The 24,708-nt window shown below is 42.2% G+C and overlaps 1 protein-coding gene across 1 annotated transcript; it reads left to right on the top strand.

Moving 5' to 3' along the window:
- Positions 1–680: 680 nt before the first annotated feature.
- grem2b (gremlin 2, DAN family BMP antagonist b) lies at positions 681–19,674 on the top strand. The gene is made up of 2 exons (XM_043695580.2): positions 681–858; positions 16,513–19,674. Exon 2 carries the CDS (start codon positions 16,514–16,516, stop codon positions 17,015–17,017), a length of 504 nt encoding a protein of 167 aa, XP_043551515.1. The 5' UTR covers positions 681–858; position 16,513; the 3' UTR covers positions 17,018–19,674.
- The last annotated feature ends 5,034 nt before the right edge of the window (positions 19,675–24,708 follow it).

The following is a 24,708-nucleotide window of genomic DNA, read 5'->3' as shown; positions in this document are numbered from 1 at the left end:
GACGGGGGCCGGTTTTGCGATGGAAGCATAGCCGAGGCACTGTTTGGCTCAACTGCATAACTCGATATCGATATTAAAAGTTGAAAATAAGGCAAATTTTCCCGTCTTTACACGGGTGGGGGTGAATCAGAGAAGCATTTCCCCGTTTCGCTAACGAAGTAACCACAGTGGTTCAAACTATGTGTCTTACTTGAGTTTGCCTAAAGAGAGAGCGTGCCAGAGCTGGGTAACATTGATAAATAAGTGATTGTCGTTTCATTTTAGAGCTTTGAGTTTTCAGAGGACTTGCAAAAATTGTGAGTCCGTGCCTCCAATCAACAGTTTGCCTGCGAAAAGAATCTGACTCTTATTCTGTGTCACTGTGAGTGCTGGCAGTGTAAAAGCTTGGTGAGATTAGATTTTATTGGTGATGTTGGTGGCATTCTGAGTGTCGGTCCCATACTGGCGCGCTCTGACTGTGTGCCAATGTGTAGATTCTTGCCTGATGAGCTGGTGTACCCTGCAGACGGGGTGAAGGAGTTCCCCTCCGCAGCACCGTGGGCTGTCGCTTGTGTAATATTAGTCAGAGGAGTGATGATTTGTTTTTTTGGCTTTGAGTGTTTGATCACAGCCAATCCGAGCCCCACACTCTGATAACATCCACATGCAGAGTCTCTGATCAGTCAGAAGTGAGACTGAACGGCGCTGACTGCACAACGAGAGCAGTCTGAAACTCTCCTGCAGCTCCTCTCAGTGTGTGTATGGGACACAACCCTCCCAGACACCAGGGCAGCTCACTCCTGACATCCCCCCGCCTCAGATCGACTCCCCGGGCGGTAGGCAGCAACGCTGCGGCGGCTCGGCCCCTCTGCTTTGCAGGTAAGCACTATCCCAAAGGTGGACAGAAGCTAATACCAGAGGCTTTAACCATATAACACGATGTAATCACGGGTCTGATCCTAACCATTGATTAATGCTGCAGACTATTCAGTTGAATAGCATGATGTTTAGACAAGAAACTTTGGTGTACCTTTGAGGGAGACGTTCCTTTTTGCATTAACTCCAATACATGAAACACTCGAGATGGATCATAACTATTAACCGATGATAATCTGAATGATGTGGAGATGTCAGTGTTGGACTGGGGTGGACAAAGGTAAAGCATCGCTGAATTTTCATTCCCCTGGCACACACACACACGGAGATTCAGTGTATACAGAATCTTCCCAATGGCATCATATTCACCTGAAGTGGGATCAGTGATATGGACCTCAGTCGTTTCAGCCTAAAATGGACACAGTATTATTGTGTGTGTGTGTGTTACAACGGGGTGGCCAGGTGTCAGGCGGTGTGGGGGTGCGCTGGTTAACCTCAGTTGGTTGGAGGAAATGCTGAAGGACACGGTTTGTCAATCCGCGTGACATTCCACAGGGACAGTCATGGAATTTAATCAGTTTCCACAGGAATAGACAAGAATTTTGTTCTTTACTTTATCGCTCGCTGCACCTTTGACAGATGATGCATTTCTAACCCCGTTTGTCAGCGACGTTAGGGAACGCGAATGATGTCGCTCTGTTTGCAATGTTAAAAGGGAAGCGCCGAGTGAACCAGTGGGAACCAAATTCGGTTTGTGACGAGAATGAGGCACGGCACACACACACACACACACGGGCACATACAAGCACACACATACACATAGACACTGACGCACACACAGACACAGGCATGCACAGACACACGCAGACGCACAGACACGGGCAGGCAGAGACACAGACACACACACACACATAGACACACAGACTTAGACAAGCACACACAGACAGGCAGACAAACACACCTACACACACTCGCCGGCACAAACAGACACACACACCTGGGAGAAAGCACCCGGCCGCCCTTCACATACCCTCATTTCATTGACAAATGGAGATCATTGCGCACAGGGGTTCGGTCATAATCTCCGCCAACCTTCAAAGTGAATCTCTCTGCCCGTCCACCGCGAAAACTATGCTATAAAAAAGTAAGCTCCGATGATGTGACCAGATGTGATAAGGACAAATGGGCGAGGGCTTGCTCCTTTTCCAATCTGCTTGCTCTATCACTTTATTTTTGATCAATTCCTCTTTTCCAATATGTGCTCTCTCTCACTGCTGGCAAACCTCCAGGTGATTGTGTGGAGTTTGCACATTCTCCCCGTGTCTGCGTTGGTTTCCTTTGGGTGCTCCGGTATGCTCCCACAGTGCAAAGAGATGCCGGTTCAGTGGATTGGCCATGCTAAATTGTCCACACGGTTGCGGAATGTGCAGGCTAGGTGGGCTTGTATACCCTTGAGATAAGAAGACTGACAGGGGATCTGATTGAGACGTATAGGATTATTAAAGGATTGGACACTCTGGAGGCAGGAAACATGCTTCCGCTGATGGGTGAGTCCCGAACCAGAGGACACAGCTTAAAAATAAGGGGTAGGCCATTTAGGACAGAGATGAGGAGAAACTTCTTCATCCAGAGAGTGGTGGGTGTGTGGAATGCTCTGCCCCAGAGGGCAGTGGAGGCCCAGTCTCTGAATCCGTTTAAGAGAGAGTTGGATAGAGCTCTCAAGGATAGTGGAATCAAGGATTATGGAGATAAGGCAGGAACAGGATACTGATTGAGAATGATCAGCCATGATCATAATGAATGGTGGTGCAGGCTCAAAGGGCAGAATGGTCTACTCCTGCACCTATTGTCTATTGTCTATAGCCATGGGAAATGCAGGGTAACAGGGATAGGATGGGCCTGGGTGGGGTGGTCTTCGGAGGGGCGGTGTGGATTCAATGGGCCAAAGGGCCTGTTTCCACAGTGTAGGGATTTTATGAGCACACCAGCCATGGTCTCCAATATAAGTGCCAAGTTCACTGACCTAGAGCATCTTGAACTAATGCCTAGGCTTAAAGGGATCAGTAAAGGTTCTGGAAACAGGCGGCTCTGGGTTCAAGTACCACTTCCAGCGCTTGAGCGCTAAAGCCTTAGCGAAACGCATTAGGGGCGCGCTGAGATGTCCGAAATGCCACCTTTTGGATAAGATTTTAAAACAGGATGTCTATCACCATCCGGCTAAGGATCCGACGACGCTATATTGAAGAATTTGGAGAAATTATCCATCAATCAGTATCACAGAACAAAAACAGTTTGTTAACTTATTATCACCTTTTTATTGCAACTTGGCTGTGGTTATCCCTCACATTTCCACCTCAAAAAAATCCATTGGCCGCACCACTTTCAAGCGGCAGGTGACCGTAAAGGATGCTATATAAATGCACGTCTTTAAAATTTTGGCCCCGCTGTGAGGTGTAATGTACCAGCCAGGAGCCTGGGATTAACGTTGTAACGAGTACAGAGAACGCTGGAGGAACTTAGCAGGGTCGGTCAGCATCTTGTGGCGAGAGAAAACAGAGTTAACGTTTCGAGTCGACTTCTACTCTCTTTTTTTGAGTTCTCGAAACGTCAATTCTGTTCCCCGCTTAAGTTTCTGCAGCGTTTTCCGTGTTTCTCACGGATTCCCGGCGTCAGCAGTCTCTTGCTTTTATCCCAGGAGAAATTGCAGTGCCCGCAGCCCGACTGCCCGCGTCTTCCCTCAGTACTGTCAACCGAGAACTAAGGGAGCGAACAGAAGAAATACAGTCAGCCAGCGCTGCTTTGGACAAAGGAATATCTGCCGGAAAATAAAAGAGCCATGGTAGGATGTTGGCGGGAAGACATTCCCAGAATCACACTCAGGCAGTTTCAATAAATCGAAAGCGAGTTTACTGAAAGGTTGGAACATTGACTCTCGAGCCAATAGCTTTAACTTATTTCTGATTTAACCAGTGCAAGTGAGCGGGCCAAGTCCGAAAACCGCATTCACCACAGAATCTCGTGTTTTAATCTCATCCACCGAGCGTTTTCCGAGTAAGTGTGAAGAGACCTCACGATGTTTCCCGGGTCTCCTAGGAAACAGATGTGTTGTCAGTTCTGTTTTGCCTCAGTAAACTGCTGGCACCGAGAGCAGGGCTCCAGTCTGCCGCCTCCCGCTCTTCACTAGATTGGTGCCAACAACAGACTGACATATCGAGTTCACATCCAAAGATGTGCAGGTTAGGGTGAACCGGCCATACTGAATTGCCCATGGTGTTCAGGGACGTGTAGGTTAGATGCAGTAGCCAGGGGTAAATATAGAGCAAAAGGGTAAGGGAATGAGTCTGGGTGGGTTACTCTTTGGAGTCGACTTGTTCTACGAGGGTATTGAATCAGCTCCCCTCCCCCCCATACACACACACATTATATATATATTTATATATATAATATAAACCTCGCTTTAAGAATTGCCCTTGTTTCCTGGCTTCTCAATGAGAGATGAGGACGATCCCTCTGATGTGTCGTTCCTGGGAGTTTAGGGGCAGCGCTGAAATATCACAATCTAGAGGATGGGTGCAAGGGCGATCCACGCTGACCTTGAATGTCACCCCCCCCCCAAACACCTTACAATAATCAGCTTCTGATCATCCTGGCGAATCTCTCTCTCAGCATCATATCTGGCGAACCCCAGGAATGATTAGGGCGCATTCAGTTGGTTCAGTGGTCCGCGCTGCTGCTTTACAGCGCCAGGGACGCGGGTCGATTCCACCCTCCGGTGACTCTATGTGGTTTTCTCCCACGGTGCAAAAGCTATACTGGCTAAAACGGGGAGAACAGCGAATGCTATAAACCACAGACAAAACGTTCTGAGGTAGGGTCACTCCACTCAGAAACGTTAGTTCTGATTTCTCTCCACAGACCTGCTGACTTTTGCACCAATGTCCATTTTTGACTCAGCTATACAGGTTAGGAGGGTTCGCCATAAATATGAGGATAGGGTGAGGGGCTGGATCAATTTGGAAACTCTTCAGTGGATGGTGCAGGCTCGATGGGCTGAATGGCCACATTAACGGATTCTATTCTAGGTGTGAAAATGTGTTGCTGGAAAAGCGCAGCAGGTTAGGCAGCATCCAAGGAGCAGGAGAATCGACGTTTCGGGCGTGAGCCCTTCTTCTCCATTCCTGAAGAAGGGCTCATGCACGAAACGTCGATTCTCCTGCTCCTTGGATGCTGCCTGACCTGCTGCGCTTTTTCAGCAACACATTTTCAGCTCTGATCTCCAGCATCTGCAGTCCTCACTTTCTCCTCTATTCTAGGTGTAACATTTTTGAAAACATCTGCCCCTATCCACATTCTTTCCAGTCTAGATGGATGAGGGTGGATATTTTCCCAGATTCAGGGTAGGCTGAATTTTAATTGGAGTCTTTGAAGGGTTCAGGAGAAAGCCAGCCCTCTGTGGATTTCAGATCCAGCTCCAGGCACAGTCCCATTGAAGAGCTCCTGGACACTGGCTGAATCCCTGAAGGATGTTGTGAAACTTGAAAGGGTTCAGAAAAGATTTACAAGGAAGTTGCCAGGGTTGGAGGGCTTGAGGTATAGGGAGAGGCTGAAATGGGCTGGAGCTGTTTTGCCTGGACCATCGGAGACTAAGGGGTGACCTTACAGAGGTTAATAAAAATCATGAGAGGCATGGATAGGGAAAATAGACAAGGCATTTTCCCTGGAATGGGGGAGTCCAGAACTAGAGGGCAAAGATTTAAGGTGAGAGGGAAAAGATTTAAAAGGGACCTAAGAGGCAACTTTTTCACACAGGGGGTGGTACGTGTATGGAATGAGCTGCCAGAAGAAGTGGTGGAGGCTGGTACATTGTTTAAAAGGCATCTTGATGAGTAAACAAATAGGAATAGAGGGATATGGGCCAAATGCTGGCAAATGGGAGTAGATTAATTTAGAATATCTGGTTGGCATGGACGAGTTAGACCAAAGGGTCTGTTTCCCTGTGGTACATCTCTATGACTCAATGGTGACCACAGGCACCACAAGACCTCCAGCTCCATTGCTCTACTGCTTACCAAGAGACTGACCCTCATCTCTACCTCCAACCCAATTTCTTGCCTCTCATTGATATAAAGACAGGTTAATGTTGATGCGCCATTCATTGACAGAGAATTTCTTTTATTCATTCATGGGGTGAGGGTTTTGATGGCTAGATCAACATTTAGTACCCATCCCTGATTGCCCACAGGCCAGTTCAGGGTCAGCCACATTGCTGTGGGGCAGGAGTCACATGTAGGTCAGACCAGGTAAGGATGGCAGTTTCTTGGCCTAAATGACATCTGAAACAGTTTAAGAACACACAGCCAATGTTTCCATATGTGCCTTACGCATTGTTTATAAATACATTGTCCAACGCCAGAGAACTAATTAACACAACATTAAAAAAAGTGATGCAGTGAGCATGTTGCTTTTCCACAAACAGGGACAATTGACCAGTTGAATGTTTGCTCCCCCCAGCTTTTGCAGTTGGTACTGACAGTTTGATTCCTCTCTTATTGCTGTAATGGTAGTCACAACTGGTGGTGTTCCTTTCCTCCTTGGGGGACCTGTTCTTCACCCTCTCCCTCCTCCCCCATGCTGCATGGGACAACATCACAGACATGTAGTCAACCTCCAGGTTTAAGATTACCACACCCTAACGCCACTGCTCTGTATTCCCCCCACCGCCACTCTAACTCTGCTTACGATCTGCAGATCGTCAGATTTATGTCCCATATTCAGTTTTCATCAGCTGCAATTTTCCTAAGTTTTTATTATTAAGGTGACTGATATCATTATCTTCAACTTGACCCCCTTTCCCACTGCACACTTCCAAACCTGAGTGAGTGCAATTAATTCTATGCCTCCACTCCCTTTGGAGATTATTTTAGGCTGAGACCCATTGTTCATCATCTTAACAACCTGTTAAACCATCACTTGATATCATCTCCATTAGAAATACTACTTACTGCTATAACATGACTCGTCTCTGTATCTTCTTCAGTGCATTTCCTAAAACAGTTTTGTAACTGTTGACCAAGGAAATTACAATTTAAAATTAATGAAGTTGTGATATATAAAATGAATCACATTAAGCCTTAGAAATACTGGGGTGCAGTGAATAGTTTGCAGCTCATTGCTTACAAAGCTTGCAAGAGGCAGAAACACAATTATTCAAGTGAAAAAGTTAATAGATGGTCTAAATTTCTAACATGAGAAACTTGATATTACATATGACATACTGTTAGCCCGAACTATTTGAGATTTTTATATTGGGATCTATAAATGTTTGATCAAATAAAAATGAAACATATCTCAAAGCTATCGTGAAGCCATTTCTACGTGTGACAAGATGGAAATGAGTTAAATGTCTCGGAGTTGAGAATTTTATAATTGGCTTTGGTAGATGCAGGAGAAAGTGAGGACTGCAGATGCTGGAGATCAGAGTCAAAAAATGTGGCGTGGAAAAGGAATGATGAAGGACTTATGCCTGAAATGTCGACTGTACTGCTCCTCGGATGCTGCCTGACCTGCTGTTCTTTTCCAGCACCACACTTTTTGACTTTCAGTGGATGCAGCACTACATGTAAATTTAGTTACTATCAAGCAGATGTACAATGACACATAGTATGATTATACAGTAAACAGTTGTAAGACATGCTAAAGTGCTTAATGGAGCTTTGTTATGGTGCAGTGGTAGTGTCTCTACCTCTGAGTCAGGAGGTCTCGGTTCAAGAACCACCTACTCCAGAGGTGTGTATTAACACCTCTGTTAAGGTTAATTTAAAAACAAAACAAATGTATGACAACAAGCCTTGTAACAGACATTAAGACAGAAGACCAAACATTTGATCAATAAGATGGGTTTCAAGGAGTGTCTTAAAAGAGGAAAACAAGGTAAAGTTAAAGAGGTTTAATGAAGAAATTCCAGAACTTACGACTTAGACAGCCAAAGGGACAGCAGAATGATTAACATCAGGGATACTCAAGAAGCCACAATTAAAGTATGGCAGCATGGTGGCTCAGTGGTTAGCACTGCTGCCTCACAGTGCCAGGAACCCAGGTTTGATTCCAGCCTTGGGTGACTGTCTGTGTGGAGTTTGTACATTCTCCCCATGCCTGCATGGGTTTCCTCTGGGTGTTCTGGTCTCCTCCCACAATCCAAAGATGTGCAGGCTAGGTGAATTGGCCATGCTAAATTGCCCATAGGGATGTATAGGTTAGGGGTAAATGTAAAGTAATGGGGAGCGGGTTTGGGTGCGATACTCTTTGGAGGGTCAGTGTGGACTTGTAGGGCTGAAGGGCCTATTTCCACTCTGTAGGGATTCTATTCTATATAGACATTGCAGAAGGTTCTGTAAGCAATATAGACCATGAAGGTTGGTGTCATGTGGGAGAGGATTGTGGCTGTGGTGAAATCAGGTAGTTTTACAGATGTGGAAATAGGTTGGCTTAGCAACTGTACAGATATGTGCATAGCCAAATATGCCACCGAGGTTGTGAAAATATTGGCTCAGAATGAGACAGAGAAAGGGATAGACCCAGTAGAGAGAGGGGAATTTGTTTTGAAGATTAAAGACTTTGCCTTCACTCTTCCCAATATTTATTTGGAGGACAACTTTGGTCATCATGTGCTGAACAACAGTCAAGCAGTCTCATATGAGGCAGGCATAGAGAGATCAATGAAGGTGTCAGTAAGTGAAAACTGGGTGTGCCTGTATATAGAGATGTTATTTTTTCAGATGATGTTGCCTAGGGGCAACATGAAGTTGAGAAATGTCAGTTATTTCTTTCCATTAAATTTGGATCTCAGTTCTTCCTTTTCATTATCTTTGTATCTTTGTGGGATGAGAATGGCACCTGGATATTTTCTTATTAAAATTCATCTAAAAGTCTAGCCAAGTGCTATCTAGATGTGGCTGTAAATCTGTCCTTGGATGTGGGTCACTCTGTCATGGCTGGTTGCATTAAGGTATAATTGGTCTTGAATGTTACTGTCTGGTACACTTTGTAGGATTAAGAGTTGATCACCTAGCACACTGGAGGCTCATGTGTGCTAATTCAAAAATGTTCTATTCCCTGAAGGATGTCAGCAAATCATTGGGGCACTTAGAACAATCTGACAGCTTTCATGACTGTTTCATGTGCTAAATAACCAATTATGTGAACTTAATTTTGCAACTGTTAAGATAAACAAAAGCTCTAAAATCTAACTATGTTTAACACAGCACCGCATTCATTATCATTATAGTAACATACTCCTTTTGAAACTTACTCAATGAATTGTGCCCCTCCATCATTCATGGACAACCACTCTCCTCATTTTGGAGAAGATCACTTTATCCCAGCTCAATTGTTGTGGTCAATAACCAAGTGATTTATAGTTTCGCAAGCAGGTGTTCCAGAGATATTGGGGGAAGATTCTTAAGAGCCCCGAAGTTGTCATATGAACCATATGACCCAGGTCACATACTCAATTAGTGGTAAAACCAACTATCATACTTAGGGAAGGTTGAACCAAAATTATTATGATCTGACTACAGGTGATACATTCACATTACCAAATGCAGAAGGATCAACAAAGATGCCATCAAACTAGAGCTTCAATCAGTGTAGTCCAGTTGCAAAACAGTCCCAAGTCTTTATTACTTGCAGGACACTTGCAAACATTAGAGCTGAAAACTGTGTTGCTGGAAAAGCGCAGCAGGTCAGGCAACATCCAAGGAGCAGGAGAATCGACGTTTCGGGCATAAGCCCGTCTTCAGAATAAGATGCTGCCTAACCTGCTGCGCTTTTCCAGCAACACATTTTTCAGGATCTGCAGTCCTCACCTTCTCCTACTTGCAAACATTAGATAGACAGAAGTTTATAGGGGGATAACGTTCTGTTCTTACCCAGATCCATAATTGCTGGGCACATAGTACAGTGTTGCAATGAATTTCTGAACTGCTGTAACATGATTTACAGATTGTTGATCTCTTATATGTAAAGTGCTCCACTGTCACCCGTTAGTATGTGGCCATATGAGGAATTTGTGGCGTAACTGGAATTCTATTTTTGTCTAGCTGACCTGCAAGCCCAAAACTCAAATTTCTCTATGAAGATTTTAAAAGTCAAGACAAGACACAGCTATTACAAGGGGGCATAGCTTTAAATTAAGGGGGGGGGGGGGGGGTAGGTATAGGACAGATGTTCGGGGTAGGTTCTTTACTCAATGAGTCGTGAGTTCATGGAATGCCCTGCCAGTAGCAGTGATGGACTCTCCCTCATTATGGGCATTTAAGCAGGCATTGGATAGGCATATGGAGGATAGTGGGCTAGTGTAGGTTAGGTGGGCTTGGATCGGCGCAACATCGAGGGCCGAAGGGCCTGTACTGCGCTGAATTCTTCTATGTTCTATGTTCTACACACTTAATATCCCAATACTCCATGGAATAGTAACTTAATAATTAATTATTTCCACTAAGGTGTGAGATATTCTTCCAATTTTATGAGACCCTGGACTACAACATTCAGCTTTTTGTAATACTTTATATAATAACTAAGAGGCTCTTTTGATTATCTGGCAATTTTACCTGGGTTCGTAGTGTGCTGCACCAGGCTTTCAAAATTCAAAGTTGTGTGAAACTGCCAATGTTATTTCAGTGTGGTCAAGACCTGGCTCTGAGTTACAATCAACGAGGTAAAAACAATGACTGCAGATGCTGGAAACCAGATTCTGGACTGCTGTGCTCTGCCAGTACCACTAATCCAGAACCTGAGTTACAATGCCAGTTTCATGCCCTTGCATACAGGAACCTGCTCAGCAGCATTATGACTACATTTATGGTGATTAATGGACTGCACAAGGTTTATCAAAGGGGCTTAATTGTTCTTCTCAAGTTGACACCACATTGATTAAAGGGCTCTTGAGGTGCAGTAGTTGATTTCTAGAGTTTTAAGTCCCAGCTGCTCCAGAAGTGTGTCATAACATGCCCAAACAGGTTGATTAAAAATACTTTGCAAGTTACTCAGTAACTCAAATGATGGAACCCATGTGTCTAAGTGAGTTTAAATTCTAGGGTTCTGATGAAGTTCAGCCTTTACTCGAAATGTTAACTCTTGTTTCTCACAGCACAGATGCTGCCAGACCTGCTGAGTTTCTCCAGCATTTTCAATGTTTATTTCATGTTTCTGAACTCTGCATAATGTTCAGTTGATGGTTGTATGTATGAGCTGCACTAATAATCAGAAAGTAGAGAGAACTGTGAAGAAAAGGTTTTCTTACAGACCTATTTCTCAGGTATTCTCAGATTGAGCTGCGGTTACCGTGCACAACACCCTCTGACAGGGGTCCCTCAGAGTTAAGGTCAGACAGTGTAGTTTCATAGGTACAAATGTCAGTCCCATTTGGAACAATGTCAATATGAAGAGTGCCAGCTGAAACTCAAAAGTCTGTAATAAATGATCTGGGATCAACTCAAAGTGCAAATCTTACACAAATATGTCATAAATCCAGCAGGATTAGGGTCAATTTTGTAGTGTGATTGTGAATTATGTGGAACGCCTTTTACATTAGACATTAATAAATCACTCGAGCCTAATGGAGTCCTTGGCCGAAGATCATAACCAACCGGATGAAAGCAGGAGAGAGGAAGGCTACAGCATTATGTGTGATTCAAACCCTAGCAACCTCACACATTCAGAAGTCCAAAATACAAATATACAATATACAAATTACCATGAGGAGGCTGTATGTGCAAACATATACACACACATGATGTGCAGACAAACACCCATGCACACATATTCAAACAGAGAATCTGCAAACAACGAAATATTGTCCAAGTAATTTAAAATGAATTAGTATTTAATCCAACCAAAGGTGGAAATAAACCTGTAATCAAATGTTCTACATTTTATTTATAATAAATATTATTTTATATTTTAAATACATTTACAAATGAAAACAAAGTACTGTGGATCCTGGAGACCTGAAATAAAAACAATGTGCAGGAGAAACTCAGTTGGTTTTGAAGCATCTATGGAGAAAGAAAAACAGAGTTAACATTTCAAGTCCAATATGACTCATCTCTGAAGAAGTTATATTGAACTTGAAATATTAACTCTGTTTGACTCCCTACAGATTCTAAAAATAAATATATTTTGACATGGAAAAGATACATTATTAATGATATATACAATCAGAAGTGAAAGTAAAATGTTTGACCCTCGAAGTTGCTAGGAGGATAGCAAGATTGTCAGAAATTTGACTGTAACTTCTGACAGAGATTTTTCAGAATCCAATGTGTTTTCAGTAAGAATCTGCTCTCAATATACATATTTGCTGTCCAGAGTATTAATATTATAGCACTTTGAGTCTGGCCCTGTTAATAACTGTTAATTAATGTAACTTACAAAGACAAATGATAAAGGAAAGATAGAAACAAGTCTAAATTATCTGATAGCCAGTGGGGTGGAAGGGGTCACATCAGTGGAAACTTACATTTATTTGGCAATCCATTCATGGAGTAACATCTCTGAATGCCTTGCAGAAAGGAATGATTAGGGGCAAACAAGAAGTGAAGGGAAATAGGTGCACAATTGATTTTTATCAGGTTTTTGAAGCTAAGTTCAAGAGTTCGCATATTCACCAAAATTAATCCAAGTGAAGTTACTAATATTGTGGGACATATCTGGGTTCAAATACTTCTAGATAAACTGATGATTCAGGAAAACAGCTGCACTGGAAATGCAAGGTGCCATGTTAGCAGCACAATGAAAATTTGCGAAAATCTCTTCAGTTCATTATAAAATGGATTGATAAGGTTCACCAATGAAAAGCAACAATATATGATCTCAGTGTAACTGCTTCTATGGTGTAACTGAACATCATCACTGTTTAAATACTGTACGAAATGAGAATCTGCTCATCATTCACAACCTTTGGAATCAGATACTGAAATCAAACGCCATATTGATAGTGCCACCTATGAGCATGAACCATCGAACAAACTATAAAAGCTTTTGGCTCTTATACCTGTGAAACACACATTGGACCCTGGTTGAGAATGTAATCGGAAAACTGCACTCCCTGTCATTGTTGTCCATACTGGGTGACTTGACTACACATAAGGGCAGACTTGCACCCGTCGCTTTGGGTATTGCCCTGCGTTCTCTTGTCACTTTCTCACAACAGCATTATCTGTGACAGGAAACTTATCATGTAGAGCAATTATGGTTCTAACCCTGTATCCTCAGCTCCTTTGTGCACAGGTGCACAGACTAGCTTTTAAAAAAAAACATGGTTATCAAGCCACAAAGATAAAATGGTCAGAACATACCTTAGTAGATTTTTAATCTATGAAAATATTAAAACAGTTATTGAATCATATGATTAACAGCCTTAATGATTTAATTAAAAGAGGAGTCCAATCTTGTTGTTGAGTTTGGACAATGTCCAAATTTGAAAGACTGTGTACTGTCGATCCCAACACGACGTTGCAACATGCACCTCACCTTAAATAATTCTTCACGGAATTTTCATTGGCCTTACTTTAAACTAAAATATCATATCTTCTACTATGCATTGTTTTACGACTGAAGATCATGGGTATTATTGGATAAACTGAAAGAAAAGCTTCATTGGTTTATAATTTAAAAACTTGTATTAGACAGACAAAATATATGCTCCTTATTACACTGAACATATTTCCTATATGGTTTGGTCTTTAGTTCTGAGATATGGTTCATCCACATGACTATGACATACTCATTTGAATCAATTGCTCTCAGTTGGATCCTTTTATCCAATAGAATAGTTTGTTTCCCTATGTCAAGAATATGAGTATGTATAAAATGTCCATCTCATCCATTGACTTGCTTAGTCATTCAATGCGATCATGGCAAATCCTCAGCTTTAGCTCCACTTTCCTGCCTGCTCTCCACATTCCTTGATTCTTTGAGAGACCAAAGATCTGTCTATCCCAGCCTGTAATGCATCCAATGATGGAGAATTTACAATACACTGGTGTAGAGAATTCCAAACATTTACAATCCATTGAGTGAAGTAATTTTTCCTCACATCTGTCCTGAGTGATTGGCTCTATATCCAGAAATCGTGTCTGTCTGTTTTTGATACTCCAACCAACAGACACAATTCTTTTATGCCTAGAATGTCCAGTATACAGTGTACATTGCATAAACAAAGTGCACTTCAAATCCTACTTCTGTTCTGTGCACTACAGTTACTGATGTTATTAAAGAGCTGTTGCATCATCACAGAGAATAAATTATGACTGAAGTTCTACTTTGACAATTTGTAATTAGTGGAAATTTTGACAGGTGTTATTAGACCATTCTCCTGTGTTGCAATTGACATGAAGTTATCATTGCAATCCATAAATGGAAATAAAGCTTAGCAAGATGGATTTTTATTAACATTCTGCTTACCGAGCAGTGGATGACACAATTCACTCTCCACAACCAGACCTTTCTGTGCGTACGTTGCATGGAGCCACCGATAGAATGTAGTTTGGCTGGCTTTTAATGCTGTTATTAAGGTTTTGTTAGTGAACAGTTAAGTAAATGCAGTGGCTTGGGAGAGCATCTACAACAGGATTGCTACTAGGATTCCAAAAAGGTTTGCTCTGGGATAAGGGATGGTGAGCTTAAAAGTCTAACAGTATTCCAACCAAAATATTCTGTGTAATCCTTAGATAAATGACTTTTCAAATCTGTTCTCAGAGTTTGGTGGCTCACAGTCTCTTAACCCAGACACTTACTGAACTTTTGCACTCATTTATATTAAAATGCATTAATTTCTGCTTTCACAGTCAACACATTTTGAATTGAAGCACAAACTCAAAGCCCTGATTTTAACCTTGGTGGGAGTTAAGCAGGCTCAGGTCACATGTCTATGTTATACATCATTGATTTCGGTCTTGGCTAAGATGGAACCACATCCTGGTCCTCTTCCCTATGTTTCTAAAGAAATAACTATCATAAATACAGTTCGTCAAATTACCAATGTGCTTCCCAGCATGTATTTCATCATGTGATTTTTGGTCCTTTCAAGATACATGATCAGTTGTAGGTGAACCAGAATATTGATTCTAGGCCTCTGTAGCTTAACTCTACATCTTGCAAAAGTGTAGACTGATTTACACATGGAACTGAGACAATTACTTACAAAAAATATAAACATTATACAGCTACTCTGTATCATCTAATTTTTCCATGACCTTTTCACTTGAAGGGCAGATCTCTGCGGGAAACCAATTAACATTGCTCCATTACTGTATCAGTCAAAGGTAGATACTAAATGGAACCATGGGAACAATGTCAGCTTTCCCTCCAAGGGAAATGCCATCTCTGTCCAGTGCTCCATCTAGTGGAGTGTCCAAGAGTTAATAAACTATCAATTGAGTGATACATCCAAAGTAAAGTTCTGCACTCAAATATGCCATCTCCTGGTTGTAATGAAGCAATTCAGCTACAGCATTCCTGATGCTAATTTCTTTTATGGCCTGAAACTACGAAATAACAATAGATTCACAAATTGTGAACAATAAATTAGCATAGTAGCCTTGCCAACAATTATCCACACGATCTATTCTGCATAATGTGGTACTTTAGGAAGAAAGCAAAGTCCTTTTCATCTTGGGAGGGAAGAAAAAAGAGAAAAGAATAAGATGGGGTTCATGGTAAACAAAGCTGCAGAGCAGCACCAGGAACGTTCCAAGAGCTAATCTGCTACCTGCCTTTCTAACTACAAACATTCTGCATTCAGATAGCACACTTAACACTCCAAACCACTTCACAGGAGTGCAGTCCGACCAACATTGGCATTAAGCTGGAGACATTAGGATAGATGACCAAATGATTAGCCAAACAGCTAAGTTTAAAAACAGCATCTTAAGGCAGGAAAGGGAGATGGTTGGGCAAAGAGACTGGGGGGAGAGTAATTCCAAACTTAGAGCCTAGATAGGCTTAGGGTGAGGCACAGCTGCCAATGGTGAGGTGAAAATATGGGAGTGTGTGGCCATTGACTAAACAGAAAAAGTGTATTAAACACGAAACTACCATGAAGGCTAAAAAGCTTACAATGCATCTAAGAATTGAAATAGGAATTGCATTATGAACAAAATGTGCGTGTGTGTGATCTCAGAAATGATGTTGTGTAGGGTAGCATGGTGGCTCAGTGGTTAGCACGGCTGCCTCACAGCACCAGGGTCCCAGGTTCAATTCCAGCCTCGGGCGACTGTCTGTGGGGAGTTTGCACATTCTCCCTGTATCTGAGTGGGTTTCCTCCAGGTACTCCAGTTTCCTCCCACAGTCACAAAGATGTGCTGGCCAGATGAATTGGCCATATTAAATTGTCCATAGTGTTAGGTGCATTCATCAGAGGGAAATGGATCTGGGTGGGTTACTCTTCGGAGGGTCGGTGTGGACTTGTTGGGCTGAAGGGCCTGTTTTCACACTCTAGGTAATCTAATCTAAAACTCCATAACAGGAAGAATGGAATAGTTATATTGTGTATTAAATTAGGAAAAAATAATGCATTCTTTTCATCAAAGGATAACAATACCACAAACAAAATGATGTTGAATTTTACTTCACTGTTGACTTGTTTTTTTTCTGTAGGATGAATCAAAAAACTGTCATCCTTCTGTTCTTGATGGGGATGTTGATGGTAGCAGTGGAGATGAAGAAAAATCGTCCTCCAGGAGCCATCCCACCTCTTTATAAGGGAAATACTAACAGCTCAGAGAAACGCACACATCGGAGGCAGGACGTTCTAGCTTCCAGTCAAGAGGCACTGGTGGTAACGGAAAGAAAGTACTTGAAGAGTGATTGGTGCAAAACCCAGCCCCTTAGGCAGACCATCAATGAGGATGGTTGTGTGAGCCGGACTGTCATCAACAGATTCTGCTACGGACAGTGCAACTCCTTCTACATCCCCAGGCATGTTAAAAGGGATCAGGAGTCCTTCCAGTCCTGCGCCTTCTGTAAACCACAAAAATTTACTACCCTGACTGTCAAACTGAACTGCCCTGACCTGCAGCCTCCCTTCAGACACAAGAAAATCCAACGAGTCAAGCAGTGCAAATGTATATCAGTAAATGTGAATGACTGGAGCAAGCAGTGAGATAAGATAAACAATCACAACCTCCCCAGTCTGTAGGAAATACTCCCAACTCTCAATGCTGCCATCAGATAGATACCCATCTAAAGCAAGCACTGTACAAAACCTGCCCTAATGTGTGAGTATGATTTTTGTTTGAATGTGGCCAAACTTGAGCAGGAAGCTTTGAATTGGGCACGCTGGCACCCAAACATTGGATGTCTATAATTTTTTTTGCATAAATGGGTGTAAAATTCTTTTGAAGAGTTTTTTTTAAAACATTGAATTCTAATATTAAAAGCCTCCCAGTCAGAGACTCCACAAACAGTTGAAACACAGTCTTTATTCTACAGACACTATTCTGTCTTTAAAGTTTTTTTTAACAGTCTGGACATTTTCACTTTTAGTTTACTCACTGCTGTCGCCTGCTATATGATATGGATATGGTGCCAAAACAGATAGGAGACTTTTTGATGGTTCACTGCAGATAAGAGAATTTGAACCGCTTAGACTGTGGACAGACATGTACTGTGCTCCTGGAAGCACAAAGATAGAGCCTGGGACTGAGCCAGCACTCTGCACCTCTGGACTGCTAGAAATCCAAATTTTCAGCGGTTTTATATGGGAATATTCTGATCAACCTGTATTGAAGATAATAGTATATATTTAATTATTCAAAACATTGTTTCATTATAGCTTTCCTTTGGTTTCCGCCTTCCGTATTTCAGTACTCATGATCATACCTTTGTACATGCATGTATAAATTAACGGCACTTTTCCAACATCATCCCATTGAAGCTGAGCATAGTAAAGGCACTAAAAGACAACATTTCTTTTTTAAACGATTATTGTTAATATATGATGGAAGTGTAAATTAGTAGTTATTGGTGTATGCTCTTTAGTTTATCTTTCGTAAGCTGCATGTGGACAGTATTTTGTTCTGATGATTCAGAAGTGCCAGTGATCCATATTTTGGAAGTCTCACTCACTCCCCTGTAATGTAATGCAGTGAGTCTGATGTGTGAATTTGCTGTGTTTAGTACCACTTAGAAATGCCAGTAGAAATATAACCATTACAATGTCATTATATTACTTAAGGGTAAAGTTATTGGCATGAACATTTTTACTCAATTAAGTCCCAGTGACATTTCAATATACCAAATAATACTGCAGATTAAACAGAACATTGGGAAAAAAAATACGATTTTACAAATGAAGTGATTTTAAGCACTTGGCATCCAAGTTTTAGACTCAAAAGACACCAGCAGCAAAATGACTTATAATTGAACAGTTTGGTTGGTAGATAGACAAAAGCATTTTTCACTGTCCACTGCATCAAGTGTTATTCAAATGGTTTTGCAGTGTGGCTGCATTTCATAGAACTACACTTCACTTCATTCTGTTTAGCAATTGAATGCTGCATGAACATATAACATACAAAGTGATAGACCTGAGCAGACTTACTGACTGAGATTTTGGCATGATTCTGATGATCTCATTGTACTGACCGTGGTAGATTGGATGCTACACTTTGGTCATTTGCAGTGCCAGTGGCTCACCAAACCCAAATGTGACCCACAAATTCTCAAAATAGTTCAGCTTCTTCATAACTTAAATGTGATCTGTGCATCCAGTCTTCTTGCCAGATTAGTACAATTCTGCTCCATTTATTCTAACTATACCATACACAATGCTTCTTTATCCAACTGTAGAAACAGCTATGAATTCAAATTATTTAATTTCAACTCTTCATTGGTTGATTTATGACATTTTTAAAGCACTTTTTCTTGGTCACCAGAAGTCTATCTTCCTTCTTTAAGCTGTGAGTAGAGAATAAAAAATTGTCTAGGGAGTTGGATGTTCATGTCATGCAATCTTATTTGTGATTTGATCAGCATGCATTCGGTCCTGGTTACTCCTCTCCTACATGATGGGGAGCTGGTCCTGTCACTTTCCAACTAACCTGGAGCTACTTAATGAGAAATTTCCTTTTAGTTTCTTAAAGTATTTACAATAGATTTCATAGGTTTAGGATAAAGATGGCAGCATTACAGGATTGTAGGTCTCTATTTTAGTATGCATATCCGATACCATATTAACCTGCCAGTTCTGTTAAGGTGTCACTCAGGTAGATAAACTGTGTTATAGAATGCAATATAGTAGTTATAATTTACATGAAGGGGGGAGGTCAAGCATTCTGAATCTCACACCAATACATCATTTCCATTGAATAGTATTCTAAACGACTCTTTGCCAACAATGAAGAGAATTGAAGTACTCCTGTAGTTCCCCAGTTCCATCTGTACAGAATAACAATACACGTATTCTTCAAATCTTGTAGACAACCTAATATTCAAATGGTAAGAAATTTGACAATTCCTATCACCACATTTAAATATTCATTAATCACATCTAGTACCTGAACCCAGTAAATATTGAGCATACTGTTCTGTTTGATACGTTTCAAACTACTATGTCTCTGAAGTTTGTCCAACGATGCAAAGTTCTGACTAGGGGTCCTGATGTATGAAAGTGGATGCCTTGTATTGGTTAGACAAACTTCCAAAGTTCTATGGATATTATCAAAATGAAGAAATGCTATGAAACTGAGAAAAAATGTTATTTTATAGGTATTCTGTAAATTATATGGATAAAATAATAAAAAATTCTTGAATTAAAGGAAATCACTTTGTTTTTGTAAATGATGTTTCTCTGAACTGATCAGACCATTTGGCCTATTGAGTCCACAGTGAGTTTCCAAACAGCATCCCATGCACTCCCTGTAGCCCTGTATTTCCCATCTAGTGTACACAAGCCCTGGACACTTTGGGCAATTTAATAAGACCAAACAGTCTAACATGCACATCTTTGGACAGTGGGCAGGAAACTGGAGCACCCGGAGGAAATCTGCACAGACACAGGGAGAATGTGCAAACCCCACACAGATAGTCGCCTGAGAGTAGAATTGCAGATGGATCGCTGGTGCTGTGTGGCAACAATGCTAACCACCAAGCCGTTGTACCATCCCCTGTAATTCGACATTATCTGCAAAGTTTGGTAAAGAATTTGCAACATTTTTGTTAAGTTGATGAATAACTACAGGTAAGTATCACTCATTCATTTTCACACAGCAGCAGCTCATTTTCTACTTGGGGTCCCTGCAGTTCCTAGAACGCGAAATTGAGGCACAGCCTCAGAGTGAAGGGACAAACCTTTCGAACTGAGGTGAGAAAGAATTGCTTCAGTCAGTGGGTGGTTCATCTGTGGTGTTCATTGCCACAGGGGACTATATAGACCAAGTCACTAAGTGTATATAAAACAGAGGAAGGCAGGTTCTTGGTTGGTAAGATCAAGAGTTACAGCAAGAATACAGGAGAATGGGGATGTGAAACACATCAGCCACGATTGAATGATGAAGCAGACTCAGTTAGTTGAATGGCCTAATTCTGCTTCTACATCTTAAAGCCTTATGGTCTAATCAACCTAGAGCTGGATTTCGTCCTTCCATTTGTTTTACCAACCTCCACATCCTGATCCTGTCATATTATTTTTTAATTCATTCATGGGATGTGGGTGTGGCTGGCCGGCCAGCGTTTAATGCCCGTCCTCAGTTGCCCTTGAGAAGGTTGTGGTGAGCTGCCTTCTTGAACCACTGCAGTCCATCTGTTGTAAGTTGCCCATAATACCCTTAGGGAGGGAATTCCAAAAATTTGACCGTTACAATAAAGGAATGGTGATATATTTCCAAGCCAGGTGAATGGCATGGAATGCAACTTGCAGGTAGTGGTGTTCCCATATATCTGCTGCCCTTGTCCTTCTAAATGGAAATGGTCATGGGTTTGGAAGGTGCTGTCTCAGAATCTTTGGTGACTTTCTGTGGTGCATCTTGTAGATAATACACACTGCTGTTACTGAGTATCGGTGATGGAGGGAATGGATGCTTGTGGATGTGGTGCAAATCAAGCAGGCAGCTTTTGTCATGGATGGTGTCTAGCTTCTTGAGTGTTGTCATAGCTGCACACATCCAGGCAAGTGGGGAGTATTCCATCACATTCCTAACTTGTGCCTTGTAGATGGTGGACAGGCTTTGGGGATTGAGGACGTGAGCTACTTGCTGCAGTATTCCTAGCTGCTGACCATGCTCTTGTAGCCATTGTTTTTATGCGACAGGTCCATTGAGTTTCTGGTCAATGGTAACACCAAGAACGTTGATAGTGGGGGATTCAGTGATGGTAGCACCATTGAATGACAAGGAATAATGGTTATATTGTCTTTTATTGGTGATGGTCATAGCCTGGCATTTGTGTGGTGTGAACGTTATTTGCCACTTGCTAGCCCAAGCCTGGATATTGTCCAGATCTTGTTGCATTTAAATATGGACTGCTTCAGTGTCTGAATATTGTGCAATCATTGATGAACAGCCCTACTTCTGACCTCATGATGGAGGGAAGGTCATTGGTGAAGCAGTTGAAGATAGTTGGGCCTAGGCCCCTAGTCTGAGGAACTCCTGCAGAGATGTCCAGGAGCTAAGGTGACTGACCTCCAACAACCATGGTTACCTTCCTACATTTCAGGTATGACTTCAACCATTGGAGAGATTGTCCTAGATACCCACTGATTCCAATTTTGCTCGAGCTCCTTGATACCACACTTGGTCAAATGCAGCCTTGATGCCAAGGGCTGTTACTTTCATCTCACCTCTTGAATTCAGCTCTTTCGTCCATGTTTGAACCAAGGCTGTAAATGAGGTCAAGAGTTGAGTGGCCCTGGTGGAACCCAAACTGGGCATCACTGAACAAGTGCTGCTTGTTAGCACTGTTGATGACACCTATCATTTTACTGATGATTAAGAGCAGACTGATGGGGTGGTAATTGGCCAGGTTGGATTTACCCTGCTTTTTATATGCGGACATACTTGGGAAATTGTTGGGTAGATTCCAGTATTGTAACTGTACTGGAACAGCTTGACTAGGGGAGCAACATATTCTGGAGCACAAGACCTTGGTACAAATGCCGGAATTATGTCAGGACCTGCAGCCTTTGCCGTATCCAGTGTCTCTTCTTGACATCACGTGGAGTGAATCACATTGGCTGAAGACTGGTAACTGAGATGTTGGGAACCACTGGAGGAGGCTGAAGTGGATCATCCACTTGGCACTTCTGCCTAAAGATTACCTCAATAGCTTCAGCCTTATCTTTTGCACTGATGTGCTGGGCTCTTCCATCATTGTGGAGCCTCCTTCTCCAGTGAATTATCCATCACCATTCACAACTGAATGTGGCAGGACTGCAGAGCTTAGATCTGATCTGTTGGTTGTGAGATTGTTCAGCTCTGTCTGTCACTTCCTGCTTATGCTGTTTGGCATGCAAATAGTCCAGTTTGGTGGCTTCACTAGTATGACACCTCACTTTTTGATGTGCCAAGTGTTGATCCTGGCATCCCCTCCTGCACTTTCCATTGAACCAGGCTTGATGGTAATGGTTGAGTGGGGCATATGCCTGGTCACGAGATTACAGATTGTGTTGGAGTACAATTCTACTGCTGTTGATGGCCCACAGCATCTCATGGATGCCTAGTCTTGAGTTATTATATATTCAAAGTCTGTCCCATTTAGCACAGTGATAGTGCCACACAACATGATGGAAGATATTCTCAATATGAAGGTGGGCCTTGTCTTTACCAGGACTGTGCAGTGCTCACTCTTACTGAGACTGCCATGGACAGATTCATCTACAGCTGGCAGACTTAAGGATGAGGTCAAGTACGCATTTCTCTCTTGATAGTTCCCTTACCATCTGCCACAGACCCAGTCTAGCAGTTATGTCCATTAGGACCCAACCAGCTTGATCAGTAGTGTTGCTGCTAAGCCAGTCATTGATTACCAATACTGAGCACCAATTCATCAGCTGAGAGAGAACGGTATGTGGTAATCAGCAGGAGGTTGCCTTGCCCATGTTTAACCTGAAGCCATAAGACTTCATGGGTTCCAAAGTTAATGTTAAGGACTCCACAGGCAACTCTTTCCCAACTGTATGCCACTGTGCCGCCACCTCTGCTGGTTCTGTCCTATCGTTGGGACAGGAAATTTCCAGGAAAGGTGATTGTGGTGTCTGGGACATTATTGGTGAGATATGGTTCAGTGAGTTGAACTATGTCAGACTATTCACTAGTCTATGAGACAGCACTCCCAATTTTGACATGAGACAGGGCTATTTATGCTTATCTTTTCTGGTGCCTAGGTCAGTGCCACGTGGTCCACCTGGTTTCATTTCTCTAGCAATTTAGACAACTGAATGGCTTGTTAGGTCATTTCAGAGGGCAATTCAGAGTCAACCACATTGCTGTGGGTCTGAATTCACATGTAGGGCAGACCGGGTGAGGATGGAGGATTTCCTTTTCTGAAGGACATTAGTGAACCCGATCTGACAATCGATTATGGTTTAATTCCAAAGTTTTTAAAATTAAGTTCAAATTCCACCATTTGACATGTTCTGGGGTTCCGGGTTCAAACCCCACCATGAGCTGTGTCGTTGAAGTAAAAGTCTACTGACAACACACTAAGCTATCACCTTCCACTGGATGCCATTTGCTTTAAGCACAGCCTCTCCATTTTGTTCAACTCTCAGCTGTCATTATCTCTTACTCAGCTTCGCTTCTGTCCAGGCTCATTTGCTTACGCCTTTCATATCTCTTTCGTTCTCAGCTCTGTCTCCACTTATCCAGTCACCTCTCCTCCCACCACTCCCAACCTTGTCTCCAGCATAAATACCACCTTTTCCTAGCTGCTATCAGTTCTTAAGAAGAGACACCAGCCTCAAAATGTTAACTCTACACTCTGCCCTCAGATGCTGCCAGATCTGCTGAATTTCGCCAATAATTTCTGTTTCTGTTTCAGATCTCCAGCATCCACAATTCTTTGATTTACTTTCCTGTGAGATAATAAAAAAGATCCCTTTCCTTTCTCACAAAACCAAATTAACTTATGTTTTAAAGGAGTCAATTTAACCAGGCACTCTTGAATTAACCAATAAGATGATATTATTTATGACTAAACTGAGAAGAATTAGTAACACAGATACAGAAATAACAGGAGTGCAAAAATGATGAAAATAGAAAAGAGATCAAAGATAAATCCCTGAATTAGTTGTGAAATGCAAAGAAAATAGATGGTTGGCACTGACAGTGTTAAAGCAAGCAATTGCAAATTTGATTTTGAGATTCTTGGTTTTGCAGGTTGGCAGAAATTCTGTTATAGAATTGTTGACTCCCTAGGTGTGGAAACAGACCATTTGGCCCATCAAGTGTACACCAACCCCCTCTGAAGAGCATCTCATGCAGACCCAGCCCCCTCTCCCCATCCATGGCTTCTCCACCTAGCCTGTGCAGTATGGGCCTACATGGCATAGCTTTAGACTACGGGAGGAAACCAGGCCACCTGGAGGTTTTCTCCATATTACCACTTTATCCCCAACCTTGTCTTCTCATGCAGATCTTCTACCATCTTTTTTTTAAGATTAGATTCCCTACAGTATGGAAACAGGCCATTTGGCCCAACAAGTCCACACCAACCCTCCGAAGAGTAACCCACCTAGACACATTCCCCTACCTGATATTTACCCCTGACTAATACCTCATACTATGGACAATTTAGTACGGCCAATTCACCTGACTGGCACGTCTTTGGATTGTGGCAGGAAACCAGCATACCCTGAGG

This window comes from Chiloscyllium plagiosum, unplaced genomic scaffold (assembly GCF_037043375.1).
Source record: "Chiloscyllium plagiosum isolate Xiang-an unplaced genomic scaffold, Cpla_swu_hap1 HiC_scaffold_10, whole genome shotgun sequence".
NCBI lineage: Eukaryota > Metazoa > Chordata > Chondrichthyes > Orectolobiformes > Hemiscylliidae > Chiloscyllium > Chiloscyllium plagiosum.
This window is presented reverse-complemented; position numbering and strand designations above follow the sequence as displayed.

Excerpts from the sequence above, each read along its gene's own strand:
- grem2b (XM_043695580.2), top strand. The coding sequence starts at position 16,514 with ATGAATCAAAAAACTGTCATCCTTCTGTTCTTGATGGGGATGTTGATG.